This window comes from Carassius auratus, chromosome 8, assembly GCF_003368295.1.
Source record: "Carassius auratus strain Wakin chromosome 8, ASM336829v1, whole genome shotgun sequence".
Lineage (NCBI taxonomy): Eukaryota > Metazoa > Chordata > Actinopteri > Cypriniformes > Cyprinidae > Carassius > Carassius auratus.
Genome location: NC_039250.1, coordinates 14,860,808 through 14,878,702, shown reverse-complemented (window position 1 = coordinate 14,878,702; position 17,895 = coordinate 14,860,808). Strand labels below are relative to the sequence as shown.

Sequence of the window (17,895 nt, the reverse complement as noted above, 5' to 3'; positions counted from 1 at the left end):
GTAAAACTGTCAATATTTGTGTTTCCAAGATGTACCAAGGGGATAAATAATGATTTTAAGGTGAATTTCTAGGTCAAGGCATGGCTCACTAGACTGCACCACATTTTGTTTTTAACACACACACACACACACACACAATCATAATCAATTAAAATCCTCAGCTGAACAGCATTAACCTTATTTTAATCAAAAGTAACTAATAATGATTTACAAGACAACAAATGAAGTGGTTCATGGTTCATTGCTTTACTCCGATTCTGACTTTGTGATTGTGTTGGTCCTCAGAACAGCTCGGCATCTGTTTTGACAGGCTGTTGTGAAACTTTGAGGACATGTGTGCCATGGGACGAGACAAACGAGCAGTGTCGGTGTTCCTGGAATGAAAAGCGTTTTCTTCATTTTCATTTGCCACTCAGTGCACCTCTGTTTTGTCAGGAAAATTGGGTTGTTGATTCACAAGTGGGATGTTTCCTTTCAAACTCAGAGTCTGACTCTCTTGCTATTCCATGAAAGGATGATAATTTCTGTAAAAGATGCTCTCAGGAGATAGAGTTGTCGTAATGAAACTGGATTTGGGGTGCCGTTTTCATTTTCCCTCTTTCTGTAAATGTGTAATCAGGAAACTTCTATGCACTTTGAGAGTGTAGATGTTTCTGCTATTCATGTGTCTCTGTTTCTTCTTGCTATAAATATAATATGTCTAGAACCTGCAATCACTTGTTTGGTCAAAAATGGGCTTTGTGTAGAACCTTTTAGTAACATTTACATTAAAAAGTAAATATGTTTGTTCAGACATTTATAAATCTGATTCATTGTAGTGGTTTATTGTTTTAAATCAGTTGCATTGGAAAGTCTGATTCATTTTGTAATGAATCTGTATGTTCTAACTCCTTGTAGTGTATTGAAAGTCTGACTCATTTTATTGAATTGGTTTGTTAAAAATGTTCTAATGTGTAGCAATGGAAATCTGTTCTGAATCTGTTCATTCAGTCAGTCCTCTCCTGTATGTAGAATTGGAAAAAAAAAAATCTCAGTTCTTTTAGACAGTCCTCATATACAGTATGCAGCATTGGAAGGTCCATTCATATCACCCTTATCTATGTGTAGCTTTGAAAAATCTCTCATAGGAAAGTCCCATTCGTTTTCTTGAATCATGTTGTTAAGGAAATATTTACCTCTTCAATTTTGGCACTGTCAGCCTATTTGGGATTGCTCAATCATTCAAAACCTATCACTGTTTTGTTTCAAAGTGAGAGAGAGAGAGAGAATGAGAAAGGAAAATGAGCTTAAGCTTAAGCAGCTGACTTGTTGCCTCACTTTCCTATCAGACTTTATAGGCAACGTTTGCCCATGAATGTACCCTCCGAAAAACTGATTTCTGAGGCAGCATACCAGTTTAATGATCCACAACAAAATATAGAGAACAACTAACAACTAAGTAAATGTGTAATTAGCCTACTTTGCGCTAGTAATGACATTACAAGTGGAAAGGGTTGGCCCAAAATGCACATGCACACACAAACTGACCACAAATTGCAGCTTTCAGATAGTTATTTGTGGATAATTTGTTTTCTTATGATTATCCAATTTTTGTAGCTTGTAGTGAATCTTATCTTTTTTTCAGAGCAGTAGCTCAACTCAGACCACTTTAAATCAATAGTAGCTTGTAACTTAAAAACTAAATTTTCAAAGACGCTTCTGGTATCTGGACCTATCCTGGCCACTTGCTTGAAAAGTTCAGGAGTAACTGACGTAAAGCCAAGAAAAACATTAGAAAGGGTGTTGTTGTTCTTCAACCCTGCATGCAATTTGAGGCAAGGTGATCACCACCTCAGGCAGAAAATGAAGTTTCTGTGTCTTTGTTTCTTTTTCTTGCTCCCTCTCTCTCTCTCTCTCTCATTTATTCTTCTGTTCCTGTCAGTTGCACTCTCTGTATGTGTCTACCTCCATCTGTTCCCTGTCTCTCCATATCACTTCCTTTCTCATACCTCCTGCCTTACTTTTCCCCTCTGTTGGGTTTCTCCTCTCTATCCTTCTTTTAATGTGTTGCGGTGCGGTAATCGCTGAGAGCTGTGTCATTGCACTCAGCAGCTCTTTTATGAAGCTTCTCACTGGCGCGTCTCCTTGTTCCTCGATCGACTCGTGACGGTAAACTCTAAGTGACTTGACGTGGCTTCAAACCTGCTTCCTCTGGAGACTTGTTACATCACACAGTCTGTTACTTTAGACACTCTCTATGTGGTCGCATGTGTCAGTTGTATCATTTTTTTATATAAAAATGGATAATTCTTAACGTGAATGGTTCGTGACCTTGTGGCCTCTCTATCAAAATCACGGTATGGATTATTAGAAAACTGTCAGTTTCAAAACACCTTTCTGTCTCTCTTTCTTTTTCTTCAGTGTGGAGCCGGGCTGGCAGAGGGTGGTTCAGGTGGATCTGGAGGTGGACGGTGTCGGAAGTACGGTAGGCAGCAGGTCCATTTCCTGGGCGGTGGAATACCCGGGCATTAGGGCCAGCAATGAGGAAACTGAGACGCACATCTACCTGGCACAGAAAGACCTAGTCGGCATCGTGCCGCTGGCTATGGTGAGCAGTGTTAATTTTGACACGAAATTTTAATTTAGTTTTAGTCTTAGTCTTTTGACTATAATTCTTTTTAGTTTTAGTCAAGTTTTAGTCATCTGATTTGTTTTAATTTTAGTCTTATTTTAGTCGACTAAAATTGCTTGGTATTTTAGTCGACTAAAATTGCTTGGTATTTTAGTCGACTAAAATAAGACTAAAATCAATAACAGATTTACTAGACAATTTTTTACAGCTGGTATAGGAAACAAACTTAACCAAAATATATAAAACACAAATTCAACTTTATTTCAACACAACTGTGTCTTTATTTCGATTCAAAAGCTTTTATGCAGCAACAAACACTGTCATGATAATATAAACAATAACTAGCTGCCAATTGACCATCAATAAAAGAAAAATAAAGTTAAGTCCAGGACCTTAAAGTTTACAGCTGAGCTGAACAATAAGTGCATACATTTAAAGTAAATATTTAATAAGTTGGCAGCTAGGTGGATAAAAAAAGTAACAAGATTTTATAAGGTATTCATTTGTCTAGCAATATTGTATGTTTTAAATACTACAATATTGCTAGATTTGTATGTTTAATGATAGGATGTGAACATTCATGTTTCACATGACTAATATAGAAATATTTGTGATATTGTCAACAAGTAGAACATTATAAAATATACTAAACATTAGTATTAATCAAATGTATTTATCATGATATTACGTATTAGTATTGTGCTCGCATCTAATTTGAAGAAGGGGCTATTTTACATTACTTTTCAGTTCGTAATATTTAATGCTACAACATCTACGCACTGCACTATTCCAATTTTGCTTAGCTCAATAAACAAAAGAACATCGTTGTAAAATTACATTTGAGAAAATGCCCAGGTGGCTCGTCTGTAAATGTCTTTTCAAATTGGTTGTGTTCTTGCCACGAATGAGCGCTCTGCGTGCTTTACACTTTGTTTTGTTTTGTTCGTCGTCAAACGTGAAGTGAGCTGTGGACATTTTGTCGCTCTTTTAGACAGTAGGGACTTTAAGCAACAGCTGCGAATGGAACGGCTACAGCGACCGGAAGTTTGCCGTCACACCGCTGTAGCCAAGAACGTAAAAGTCACTAAGCAACGGTAAAACAGAACAGCGCAACGCAGCATTAATTCATTTATTGAGATCCAAAAAAATATATAATTTAAAAAAGCAAGAGAAGGATTGCTTTTGGCGTTAAATGACAATCTTTTGTCAGAAGAGGAGTTTTTAATATTGTATGATGTAAATAAGTCTAAAAACATAACATTTATTTACCTAACCTCTCACGTTGTAGCGACTCTGGCAAATCAGCTGTTCTCCCGTAGTAGACCGTTAAATTAGAACGTCACAAAGTAGCAGTTAAATTCGCGCAGGCGCAATACAACGCCAGAATGGCGTTGCCGTTCCACCAGAGGCTGTTGCTTAAAGTCCCTATCACCTCTTCGAATGCCGAAAACCTTCGCTTCACGTCTCAATAAGTCAGGCTCTGATTGGTTCTCTTCTCTCATGCAGTCTGTTCTGTTTTGCCGGTTCTTTTGCTCATTCCTCGCATCTCTCCCGTCTGCTGATTTGATTTTCGTCACAGTCTATTTTCGTCTCGTCCTTTATTCGTTGACGATAATGTCAATCAATTTAGTCATAGTTTTAGTCTCCATCAGTGCCTTCTATTTTAGTTTTCGTTTCGTTTTCGTCAGCAAAAATATATTCGTGACGAAAATAATGACGAAAATATTTAGTCAACGAAATTAACACTGATGGTGAGAACATCGTCATTTCAGCGGTCTCTCAGAGAGGTGCTGGGTCTCTTCGGGGAGTTCTGGGACTGACAGATAAAAGAGGCAGACTGTCATGCTTTTTAGTTGACTTTGATATAATGTAAAAGAAACCTTCTGGGTTGTCATGACCATTTTTCAGTTTAGCATAATCTCATGTTTTAAAAAGCAATGGTCCAGTAAAAATCTCAAAGACACCAGTGACCAGAATCAAATATTTAAAATTGCATCTACATTTATTTTGATATTCTTAAACAGTTTGCATTCTACACAAAAAAAAAAAAAAAAAAAAATGGCACAATAGCTATCACTAGGTCATATCCTTTCAAAAGGTATTAATAGTGGCTAATATTAACTCTCCCAACCAGATTATTTTAAGCCACAATTTGTATTTATTTACTTACTTACTTACTATATTAGTATATAAATATTGTGTACCAAGTTAACAGCTGAATAATTAAGAAATGTAAATGTATGAATATATACACATACACACTGGGTGTATAACATGTACCCAAACACCTACAGTATATATATATTATATAAGCATGCATACACACACATACTGTACATACAAATTCCTTATACATTACACACACACAACATACATGTCCATTCTTAACTATGTATGCTCGCAAATGTTTTACATTTTTTAATATAACTTACGACCCACATATGCCTATATTCAGACTCTTGACAATGGAAAATAATTAAACTAATTAGAACGTAGAATATTTGAGTAAAATAAAAGTTATGATACTATATGTTTACTTGAATATTAACGTAAGCAAGAACTAAATGAAGGTGATAACACTAATCTGATTGCCGGATATCAAAGTTCCTTGTCGAAATATTTACAAACAATATATTAAATGATTTGAAACACTCAGGGCCCTATCAGACATCCAGCGCAATGCGACGCATGGCAAGTGTGTTTGATAGTTTCAGTCCGCTGCCGTTCACATTTTCCCGTCCAGTGCCACACCATTTAATTAGCAAATGTATTTGTGCCCATTTGTGCGCCCATGGGCATGCTGGTCTGAAAAAGAGGTGTGTTCAGGTGCATTGCTATCGCATTGCTATTTTAAGGAGCTGAAAATAGATCAACTCAAACCTGGTCTTAAGTCTTAAACTTATAACCACAAATACGTAATTATTATGATCTATTATAATTGTTGTTATGATTATACATGAGTTGATATAACATATTATACATTTGTATAATGCATCATGCATTTATTATAATGCCTTAAGAATACCTTTATAATGTATTATAAATGCAGGCTTCATAGATGTAAATGTTATCATTTTACCTTTGAGTATTTTGTCAAATAAAATTAGGTGTGAATACTTGTCATGTGGCTAATGAATTAGATTTTGGGTCTAATGAATGGCTTGATTAATCTCACAAAAAAAAAAAAAAAAACACTGTAACTGCATGTTTTATGGTCTAATCTTTTGCGTTGGTCAATTAAAAGTTATGCATTTATTCTTAAATCTAAATGAACCGTAGTTAAGTATTAATTTACAGAAATATCCAATCTAAGGATATTTACTAAATCACATCTATTTTTAAGTTCACATTTAATAACTAACCAATACCTAACAAGTGTTGTAATTCAAGAAAGTGTAACATTAATCTCTTGTAATCATTATTAATCAGAACAATCAGTGCAGACAGAAACCATTTTAAGGACAGCTTGCAGGAAGGAAATGTGCTTATTGATGTAATACTTTAATATTTTTCTCTGATTAAGAACACCAATCAACCTTGACAGAGGAATATTCAGAGGTTGCTCTGCTATTTCTTCAGATATGTGCTATTGCGGAGTTCCAGAATAATTAAATTTCATTATTTGTATTGAAATTGTGCTTGAATCAAATTGGCTTGAAAGTCAATTTTCAAAGAATGTTATTTAAGTCGTTGAAATGATTGTGTAGATCATGTTTGTGTGTGCATATGAATACACTATCAATCACTACCTCCTTTCTTGCTAATTCTTGTGTTATAATTATTAATCATAAGGAAAAATCTATGTGAATGTGCAGTCCCCAGCTGGGATCTACACAAACATCAATGGCTATATTAATGAGAATGACAATAATAAATATATAGCAATTAGATATGTCACTTAAACTCTTAACTCTTAAAGGTTAAGAGTGCTGTAATATGGGAAAATAAAGCAGATCAATTTCCATCTCTCTTGACACACACTTCTTACATTTCTGAAATCAATAATGGTTGATTGGTCCATTTGTCCATGCAATAATGGAATTAATTTGCTGCAGTCACTGAATTCTTTATGAATTCATTCTAATATGTTCTCTGTCTCCAATATTTTTCCATAAGGTTGCATAATAATTTAACTTAATCTAAGTAATATACAAACTGGTATCTCATTCATAGGTAATTGAACATATGAAACCTCAACATATTTGCAACTTCTGTGAGGTATTAGTGAAATATAGCACCTGTGACGGTTTATGAATTAATCACTCTCCTGTATCCTCTCATCTGAAACCCTGTTTGGCCATCTGAGGGACTTCAAAAGTCTTCAACAGCTGGGATTCAATGCTGTAGTGCTTGCTGTCACACTTCACTGTCCCCTCGCTAATCATTTGGCAGAGCTTTTGCCTCTGCTTTACAAGTTTCCTGTGCCACTTGCTGCTTGTTGGTTCACCCCGTAATTGTCTGGCACATAGTTGTGGTATTCGAGGTCTAACGGGAGAGTTCTGGCCAGGATGAGGCTCTTGCTCTAGACTCTTTAGGACAGAGTGAGTGGCTTGGCTATCGCTTCGCTCCAAACGAGGTCTCAAGTGGAGGAGCTCAGGGACTCATGCATGACCAGGCAGAAGGATTTCTCTCAATTTTTGTGTTTTGGATGCTGAAGAGGTATCCGCTGTGTGTTCGCTGGAGTTGAGCTGAGGTTTTGACGGTAACATTTTATATGTAAATAGGCTAGGACTGTTCAATTAAAAATGTTATTCCGATTATTTTAAGATATAATTACATAATATGCGTATTATTTAATCACATTATTTGCATATATCAGTATTTGCTGAAAAAGCCCACAAATGTTACAGGAGACAATATCTCTCACCAGAGGAAAATTATGCAGTGTAGAATTCATGTACTAGTTCAGTTGTATAACTTGTGAATTTGTGTTTATCTTAATCTAATCCCAATGCGTTATATTTTAAATAATTGACTTTACTAAATGTTGTTAAAAAAATAATTTACATTTATTCAGCAAGAATGCGTTAAATTGATTAAAAGTGACTTTTCTGAGATCATTATGACAGAGAAAATTGGTCCTAAAGGTTGAATGGTTACATACTGTATCGTGAAATATGTATGGTTTAAATAACATGCAGTGTTAATTTGCGTAAATCTTGTATTAATTCACTACTTTTTATGCAATACACTGTACTAAATAAGCAATCAAATTTGTTAACAGTTCTAGTTAAACCTGGGTTTACAATATCAATTAATCAATTTTAATCAGTCTTCATTTTGAGGAACCAGTATGATTTTTAAATCTGAATATATATATATTTATATATATATATATATATATATATATATATATATATATATATTAGTCTGTGCTGCTTTCTGTTGATGCATGAACAAAACTTCACTAAAGATTACTTGCAGGCCACCTGCTATCCAAAAATTACAGTACGCCTTCTGTTGTGATATGTTTGATGGGAAACAAAGTCTCAACTACTCAAAATAATAAATGTTGTTTTGATGCTCTTTTAAAGTGGTGTCAGTACCACACATACAGTATACATGATATATGTACTCATCATCAAATTCAAAGCAAAGCTGAACTTTTGAGTTAAGAAGGTGTTGTAGCTGGATGACTTCCAGTCGTTACCTCTGCCTCCCAGGCAAACATCTAATTAAACTCCACTCCACATCCCTTCATGGGTTTTCAATCCTTTGATAAATGCTTTTCTATTGCTGTTCATTTCATGAACCAGACAGCTGCATCTCTGCAGACAGGGCTGCTTTTCCACCTGAACACTACTTTAGCTATCAACTGCCAACACTAAACATTATTTCCATAGATCTTCATTTGATAATCCAGATCTGTCTTTACTCACTATTCTTAAAACGGTGTCTGTTTGGGTAGTGAATTCACTTTCACAACCGGTTCAGCACAGGTAAAAATGTATAATTCTTTCTATCCATCCGTCAACATTCCTATCAACCAATCAAATTTTAAGACTTGACTTGATTTTGATTGACATTCATCTCAACCCATCATTTTCCTCAAATTTTTAAGGAAGGGTCATATGTTGTTCCAATAACTACAAAATCAATTCCTATATTGAGATTTCCTCAGACGTAGGCCAGAAAGACCTGTACATTCTGGGTGATTGTGTAATAAGAATAAACCCGTTCCTCTCTCCAGTGAATCATTTAATCACTGAAGTTTTGGATACACATCATAAGAACCTGGCCGCTGGAAGCAGTAATTCATTTCGAACAGCCCCGGGCGGAAACCAGAGAGGTGAACGTGGGATCCAAAAGCCATTGTACTGAGAGAGTCACCTCAGTTAAAATGCTAATCCACTCACGGGTCAGTGTGGGAGTTTCCCCTGAGCCAAGCGCTCAGCCGGTCGGATGTCAGATGAAGCGCGGTGATGTACCACTACCGACCTTTCCTCAGACGCGCTTCCTGGAGGAGGTTACGAGCCCCCCTGTAGGAGCTGATCTTTGGAGCCCGATGACATGAATTAAGCAGAGCGTGAAGAGCCCGGCGCAGCGAGGCAGTGTGATACCGCCACGGCCCGAATGAGTCCCACACCGAGGGTCACTGCAATCTCGATTAATCACCTCCAACAGATGGCCTCCACCGAGAGAGATAGAGAGAGAGAGACAGCTCAAGGCTCTGTTGACAAGAGTGTTGCCTCAGCTTTGCTTTACATCAAGCTTTCATCAGTAATTAGTTTTAATTAGTCTAACAGGCCACATTGTCTTTGAGCCGTGATATGGAGCTAATAGGGTTATGAGGGGTAGAAATAATCCTTTTAAACGCAGCAATTTATGAGTGACCTCTGCGCAGGTCGTGGGTTATGAACGTAAATAATAATAAATGATTCATAGCTCCAGTGCCATCCGTCTATATTTATGGATTATTAGCTTTCTTGGCCCGTATCGGTCTTCTCTCGCTCTCTTACTTATAATTTGGTGCATATTTTTCAATTAATGGTGTCCTTCCTGTTAATCAATTTGAACAAAAGGACGTTTAATGGCTTCTCGAAAGCTCAGTAGCTCAATGCGCTGCGTCAGACCTCTGGGACAGACCGAGAAAGAGAGAGAAAGAGAGGGAGAGAGAGGGCGCATCAAGGGACAGATGAAGAGAGCTGAAGTTTTATGAGAAAATTTTCCACTTTGAAAAACATACAGTGCGAGCGGTGGAAAGGCTCTCAGGTGTACCTTGGCTGCCTGACAGAGACTGAATTTGTCATCTATTTCAATACCGCGTGGCAGAAATGACTCTGAGGAGAGGAATGGAACGAGGGATGAAAAAGAGAGAAAATCAGCCGAGCCTTATGAGTGAAGGAAGGTGATGATGAAAGATATTTCCACCCGTGTGTGTGTGTGTCTCCCGTCCGGTGTGTGTGTAATATGATGCGTTATGTGGGTCATGTGAAGATAGATCTGCTGCTCGGTAATTGAGGCAGATCAGATTTGTCAGCACAGCAGGAGGCTGTTCTTTGAGCTGGCTTGTGCGCGTGCACACACACACACACACACACACACACTCATGCAATGATTTTAGCATTGATTAGCCCAGTGCCTTCATTATTACAACTGCATCACAGGCAAGGAAAGTGGACATGGACAATATTACACACTCCGACGATGAAGAAACACGATATGGAAATTAATCCAACAATATCTGTCTTTCTAAGAAGACAAAAAAATGTTTTTACTTTTACAAAATACTCTGCAATATTTGATTCAATAAGTATAAAATATAACCCAGCACCACTGTTCGTTCAGTCCACTTGATCAGCTTTAATCTACATGCATCTGTGCGTAGGATATCATACAGTCTATAGAGTCTCTCTGAAGTCGTGTTTTATTGAGAATCTATAGCAGAAACATGTACCATTGATTTCAATGGAGCAAAGATGAATGTTGATTGGACTCTTAAGTTAACCATGAACCCTGCTCCACAGTCAATTTCACTGGTTACCTAAATCACGCAGTCACATGTCAAGAAAAATATATTCTTTATTAATTTTGTTCAGAATTTAAAAAAAAACAAGTAATGGATAGAAAGAATCACAACAAACATTAACAATTGCATATAATAGCATCATGAGTGACATTTGCATTGGACACAGGACTTTTTAAGTTTTTGTCCTGTCTTTGAAGTATGTTTAGCAACAGTTTGCAGACAAAACTACAGATGCCATTGTACACATTTGGCATATTTGGAGCTGCAGGAAAAAAGTTGAACTCACAAAACACTCTCTAGTATGTGAACTAAAAATCTGTGGCTGTTCACCACTCTCTGTTTTTAACTCTGTGGTTAAATGGGCTTTCACAGAGCAGTAAGTTCCTGCCCCTGATTTGATGGTCCACTCTCGTGAAAGTCATTTTTCTCTTGGCTCAACATCCAGTGCTGCCAGCTGCACATTAATAACCCGTAAAGATAACATGTGTTTGCAGCTTAGTGCAATCACACAAACACCCCCTACTACCCCTACTGCATATTCAGACACTAGAATGAAAAAAACAGAATGTGTTTGCTGCATGTTTAGAACAGATGTACTAGGAAGCATATAAATGCAGAGTTTGCAGTGGATGTTCTCTGGAAAGCATAGCATGTGATTTGGCATTTACATGCACCATGTTTGTGTTGTGGTTTGGGTTTTGTGTAAGTCTTCGGGGTTTGAGTTCACTGCTGCGGTGCAAAGGTGGAATATTCTGCATTGTGGTAGCTATTTTTGTAACACTGATTTTTTTTTTTTCTGTATGCCAGAAGTGGAATAGTGAATTATGCAGACCCCTGAAATTAACCAAAAGATTTTCAGAGGTTCTTTTCTTTTCTTGTCTTGTCTTTTCTTTGTTCTTTTCATGCTCTTTTTTTCTTTCCTTTATACTTTTTCTCAACACATTTTGCTTTCCTTGTACTTGTACTTCCTGCCACGTTCTCATTGCCTTTTTATTTGCTTTGCTATTTTCCAATTAATTTCCTTTCTATTACCTTCCTTCTTTTCCCTGTTTTACTTGCATGTCCTTTCCTTTTGTTTTCTTTCCTTTCACTTTCCCTCTCCTTTTCCTTTCTACATCCTCCTAATTTCTGTTCCTTTCTATTCCCTTTTTTATTTCATTTCCTTTTCCATTTGCATACTTTCCTTTTCCTTCTTTTTTCTTTTTCCTTCTTATCATTTTTACTTTCTTCATATTTTCTTTTCTTTTCTTTTTTCCATTTCCTTTCCTTTCCTTTTCACATCCTCCTTCCTTTCCTTTCCTTTCCTTTCCTTTCCTTTCCTTTCCTTTCCTTTCCTTTCCTTTCCTTTTCACATCCTCCTCCCTTTCCTTTCCTTTCCTTTCCTTTCTTTTCCTTTCCTTTTCACATCCTCCTCCCTTTCCTTTCCTTGCCTTTCCTTTCCTTTCCTTTCCTTTCCTTTCCTTTCCTTTCCTTTCCTTTCCTTTCCTTTCCTTTCCTTTTCACATCCTCCTCCCTTCCCTTTCTTTTCCTTTCCTTTTCACATCCTCCTCCCTTTCCTTTCCTTTCCTTTCATTTCCTTTTCACATCATCCTCCCTTTCCTTTCCTTTTCACATCATCCTCCCTTTCCTTTCCTTTCCTTTCCTTTTCACAGCCTCCGCCCCTTCCTTTCCATGCTTTTGCACATCCTCCTCCTCTCCTTTCCTTTCCTTTCCTTTCCTTTCCTTTCCTTTCCTTTCCTTTCACAGCCTCCGCCCTTTCCTTTCTTTTTCACAACTTACTCCTTTCCCCTCCTTTCCTCCCCTTTCCTTGTTTTCCTGTTCTCCTCTTCCCGTAGGCTTTGATTTAGACTATGAAAGTGTATCATATTACATTTCTTAGCATGCTGTGAAACACATTATTTCCACAATGACAGCTCTGAAATATGAATCCCTAGTGCCTAATCCATTAGTCCCTCTCTCCTCCTTTCTTTCTTCCCTCTCGATCACTTGCTCTCTTGTTGAATTAGCATGATAAAGTGCAGTAGTTAATTGGAGCAGCCATGGAGTTCATATGTGCCATAACGCAGGTAATGTTAATGAACAGGGCTTTCGAGCGCTGATTAATAATGTCCTATTCACACACATTTCTTCAATTCAGTTCATCTTAATCCTGGCGTGCAATTCACAAACGTCTTGAATGAGATTTTTTTTTATTTTTTTATCTTTAAATAAGAGAGAACACTGTCACATGCTCATCAGTGTTTGCCTGTGTGCGTAAGTCGGTCAAAAACACTTGTGCAACAGATGCTCCATTATTTTCTATGATGAGCACTTCAGAAATCTTAAGCAAATTGACACAAAAGGATGCACATTGATTCAAAACTCCTTCAAGCTTAATAGAGCTGCAGTTTAGCCGTTTCATCTTTTGATCACAACACAATTCATGTAGTCTAAAATCATATCCTGTTTCCTGCATAAAAAAGCACACCAATAATCCAAACAGGAAATGATTTCCCCCTCCGTCAAAGAGCAAGAGACAGAGAGAGAGAGAGAAAGGCCTCAGTGAATCTGCTGCCATAGCATCTAAAGCTGCCCTCTATTTAGTGCTCATTTGTTTGTTTGATGATTTATGTATGCATTTATTTGTGTTCACACCGTGCTTTCGCCAGCATCTCGAGTGACGGACTGAAGAAAAAGGAGCTGACAGCTGCACCTGAGGCAACAAGAGACGATGTTCCCGCACGTATGTGTATATGTGTGTGAATGCGCACAGACCAATTGTGGCAGAATATGTGAAAAGAGAATGACAGCAATTATTCCGGCCCACACCGGCTCACTGGTCCCCTTCTAATGCGTTCCCAACGCAGAGCTCCTGTTCTGCTGTTGCACCTCTCTGAATGCCAGACCAAGACACACGCAGAATATTAACATCGCTGATACTGAGTGAGATTTCAGATGCAATTTCAGATCTGTGTAGTGGCTGGAACATCAGAACACACCTGAGAAGGCATATTCATTTTAGCGACGCTTTTTTCTGTGAACTACTTCAAAAACTGATTCAGCATTTTTTTAATGCACCCTTGTCAGATAAAAGTGTTAATTTCTTTTAAAAACTAACATACCATTTATGTTTTAAACAAATATCAACAGTAAAGTGATTCACATTTCAAGTAAAGTAAGTAAAGAAAAACAAAATATTTTGCTAAGACTTTATTTTAGGGTGTCCTTAAATAATAAAACATGTAAATAATAAAACATGCAAATAAAACATGTTACATGTACTTACTATTATAATAACAATTAATTATGGATAATTACATGCAACTAACCCTAAACCCAACCCTAATCCCTAACCACATAGAAAGTAAATTTATGTTACTCAGTTCATTTTTTACCCTTCTTTTTTAGACTATGAAAATGTAATCATAAAATATAAAATATAATAAAAAGTAATTTTGCAAACAAATCTATAATTAGGATAAATCTGATTAAAACACTGAAAGGTTTAAAATTCCATCAATAAATTGGGCTTAAATCTTAAATTGATGTTGGTCAGTGTTTCTAATTTATTTATGGTATTGATATGGCCTTACTTATGGTATTGATATGTGTTGGCCATTAATGTTTTTATGATTTAAGACTTTTTATCTTTAACCACTTAACTGTTTTTTATTTACAAATTATTGTATCACTCATGTTTCCAGTGAGCACCAGTGCATACATATGGATCACACAACCAGTCATAAGGGTCTTTTTTATTATTCTATTAAGATTTATACATTATATGAAATCTGAATAAATAAGCTTTCCACTGACGTATGTTTGTTAGGATAGGAAAATATTTGGCCGAGAGACAACTATTTGAAAATCTGGAATCTGAGGGTGAATATGTCCAAATGAAGTACTTAGCAAAGCATATTACTAATCAAAATTACGTTTTGATATATATTTACGGCAGGAAATTTACAAAATATCTTCATGGAACATGATCTTTACTTAATATCCTAATGCATTTTGGCATAAAAGAAAAATCAATAAATTTGACCCATACAATGTATTGTTGGCCATTGCTACAAATATACCTGTTCTGTTCTGCTTATGACTGGGTGTGTGCTCCAGGGTCACATATATTTTATACACCACTTTAGCACAGATTTTTTAAATATTTCTTAAGTGAATTGCAAATATTTTTTAAGTGAATATTGAAAAAGGTCCCATTTGTACACCAGCATATCTACTGAACATGTGATTTTTGTTGCTGCCCACCGTGTCCTCTGTTATTGAGTGTTTACCACCAAATCGTGTATGTCCAGTGTGAGTGTGCGGTTCAGGTTCTTGCAGGATGAGCTTGGTTGAGCTGCAACAGTATAGATCTAAACAGACCTGAGAGCTGAAAGGAAAGAGGAGCAGTGGCATGGATCAGAGGGCAGAGGCAGAGAGGTTAGGTCCCATCGGAGGCAGCCCTGCCGTAAGTGACAGGCCTGGCTTCGATCTGTCTGTTTAAACTCACAGAGTCTGCTCAGAAGCTGTTTTCCTTTTGGCACATACTTTTTCAGCCCTGTGTTAACTTGTGAAAGGCATTGGTTTCTCGTCCACCTTGTTATCCATTCGTTTAATCCATAATTTAATCAGTTAATCCATAATTCATTCAGTAAAGGATGAGATCACTTCTTATTTAATGTGAAGCATAAATTGCCGGTTCTAGACTACAATGGCCATTTGTATCCGAAAAGCTTGAAAGGAAGAAAATTGAATCTTTTGTGTAGTGGGATGAACAGCAGAATGGGAAAATGGATGAGGAGAGAGTTTAAAGGGGAAAGTAGAAAGATATGTCTTTCTTGCGTTCAATAAAACAAACTAGGGCGGCAGGAAAATGATGCTGAAGTGTTTGTAAAGTTTTCTGTATTCAACAAGATCATCTACTTCTCAGTGTATCAACCCAAAACCTACATGACTCCCAAAGAAGAGAAAAAACAAAACAAAAACATGACATACAAGACTTCAAGATGGTCAGCCAGTTTGTAATGCTGCGGTTTTTATTTTTTCAGAGAAAAGCACTGACCATGTTTCAACCATGTTTGAAAGGATGTAAATAAAACAAATTCTCTTACAAATTCACGAAATGCCATTATTACTTTAGGGAATTCATGCAGTGTTAGTTCTAGAGAGGAGCTGGACAGAAGCATGTTCTTTAAAATGTGTATTATATCCTAAATTCATTACATTTTTACCTGTTGGTGATGAATTATTTGATGTATAAGCCTGTTTATTGTTTATACTTTAACTATATGGTGGAGTATAATTATATCAATATAATGTTTGAATAAAAACTGTCTTACCTGCAGATTGTATACAATACTCATACACTTAATCACGTTATGATTATATGAACTGAATAATTCTGGCTTCTGTTGTTCATTTTAACCTTTAATGTTTACAAAATTAGTTGAGAGCTATTTTTGTCCTGACGTATAATTTGTTAACTTTAAATATTTCAAAAAAATCTATCTCAGATTTAACAATTTAGTTTTGGAATCAAATGGAATCCAAAGCTTGTGATTTACTATCAAATCAAATATATAAAATATAAGCTGTTGCCAAGTTGCTGGTAGTCCAGCTACTCTAATCAACCACCTAAACAAGATTGTAGATGTTGTGTTACATGGACAGAAATGTGATTTATACAAACAATCCTATTTGTGTAACATGCTATTTCAAACACTAGAGCCGTGGGAATTGATGCATTTGCACTACCTGAGATTTCTAATCATTAGTATCTATCTCAATCCCCCCAATCATCCAGCAGTGAAAACAGAAGTCTGATATTCCCTCACACACACACACACACACAGCCCCTGTCTGCCCTGCTGGCTTCCTGAGTCTGACCTTGACTGTTCAGCTCTTGGTAACTGCAAAAAGTCTTCTTGTTTAAATTCACCAGGGTTGCCAGGCCCTGCCATCTGACCCATTGATCTGGGTGGATTGCAGGTGTGGTATTCATGAGAGCGGCTGGGGATTTGTCCTATAAAGTTAAAATATAGTGCTGCTACCAACTGCCATGTTTTATTCAGAAGCTTGTTTCCCTCAACTCCACCGACCGAGCACCAAAACTATACAAAGACTTATTTTCCTCTCATTGTCTCTATTTCCGTCACTCCCATTCTCTCTTTCTACTGTTACACAAAGCAGCAATGGCACAAAATGTACCACGCTTTAAAGGGATAAATCACCCCAAAATGTAATTCTGTCATTATTTACTCAGCCTCACATTGTTTCAAACCTGTATGACTTTCTGTTTGCTGTAAAGCACAAAAACTGATTTTCTTCAAGGAATAGTTCACCCAAAAATTTTAATTAGCTGAAAATGGACTCTCAATCAGGCCATTCAAGATGTTGATGAGTTTGATTCTTCATCTGAACAGATTTGGAGAAATTTAGCATTACATCCCTTGCTCACTGCTGGACTTGCAGTGAAAGGGTATGATGGGAGTGAACAAATTATCATAAAATTATCATAAAAGCAGTCTATATAACTTAAGTATTTATTTTCTGAAGTCAAACAATTGCTTTTTTAACCAAATGATGATGACTTTAAAGAGATTAGAGTCATTGTTCACTGAATTTCTTTATTTTTGCCCCAGCTGCCCCATTATGTTTTCAATGAATCATTTGCATAAACAATCTAAATGATTTCTATACAAATTCAACAGATGTGATTCCATACTACAAATTAAAATTGTGGTTGATTATCTTTTGCCACTTATACTAACATTTGTAAATGTTGTGTCTGCTTTAAGGCTCAAATGCTTCAATTCCCATTCAGTGTAATTGCTTGGAAAAAAACAACCAGCACATTCTTCAAAATGTGTACTTTTGTTTTATAGAGAAGAAAGAAAGTCAAACCAGTTTGAAATGACGTGATGTTGAGTAAATTTTGACCAAATTTTCATTGCAGGTTAAAATGTCCCCTTAAATTCAATAAAATGAATAGTGTATGACATATATTCAGCTATTCAGTCTTTGAAACCTGAAGCACTTTTGTGAACTCATAGTGAGTTTTTAAATCACTTCTGCTCAGTTAAGTGCACAGGACTGACAATGAATCGTTCTGTTCACCAGTTAAATCACTCAGATGAGGCGGCCTTGCTGCTCATCCGAGGACAACATTAATTTACAGAGTGTGCTGAAAAACACTGCAGTTACCAAATGAAATCCAATCAGGGCTTGGCTTTTTGTGCATCAACTCTTTTCTTCAAACACAGAATTAAAGCTCAAATGATATGCAGCTTGTCTCATAGCATTCAAATCCAATTAACGTGTATGCTTTGCTGAGTTA

General features: G+C 36.6%; 1 protein-coding gene across 1 annotated transcript in view; it reads left to right on the top strand.

Moving 5' to 3' along the window:
• Positions 1-17,895, top strand: part of LOC113107395 (transmembrane protein 132C) — a 210,893-nt gene that overhangs the window by 147,996 nt on the left and 45,002 nt on the right. The window contains exon 4 of the mRNA XM_026269881.1: positions 2,401-2,587. Coding sequence (XP_026125666.1) covers positions 2,401-2,587 — 187 coding nt within the window. The remainder of the gene's footprint in view (positions 1-2,400; positions 2,588-17,895) is intronic.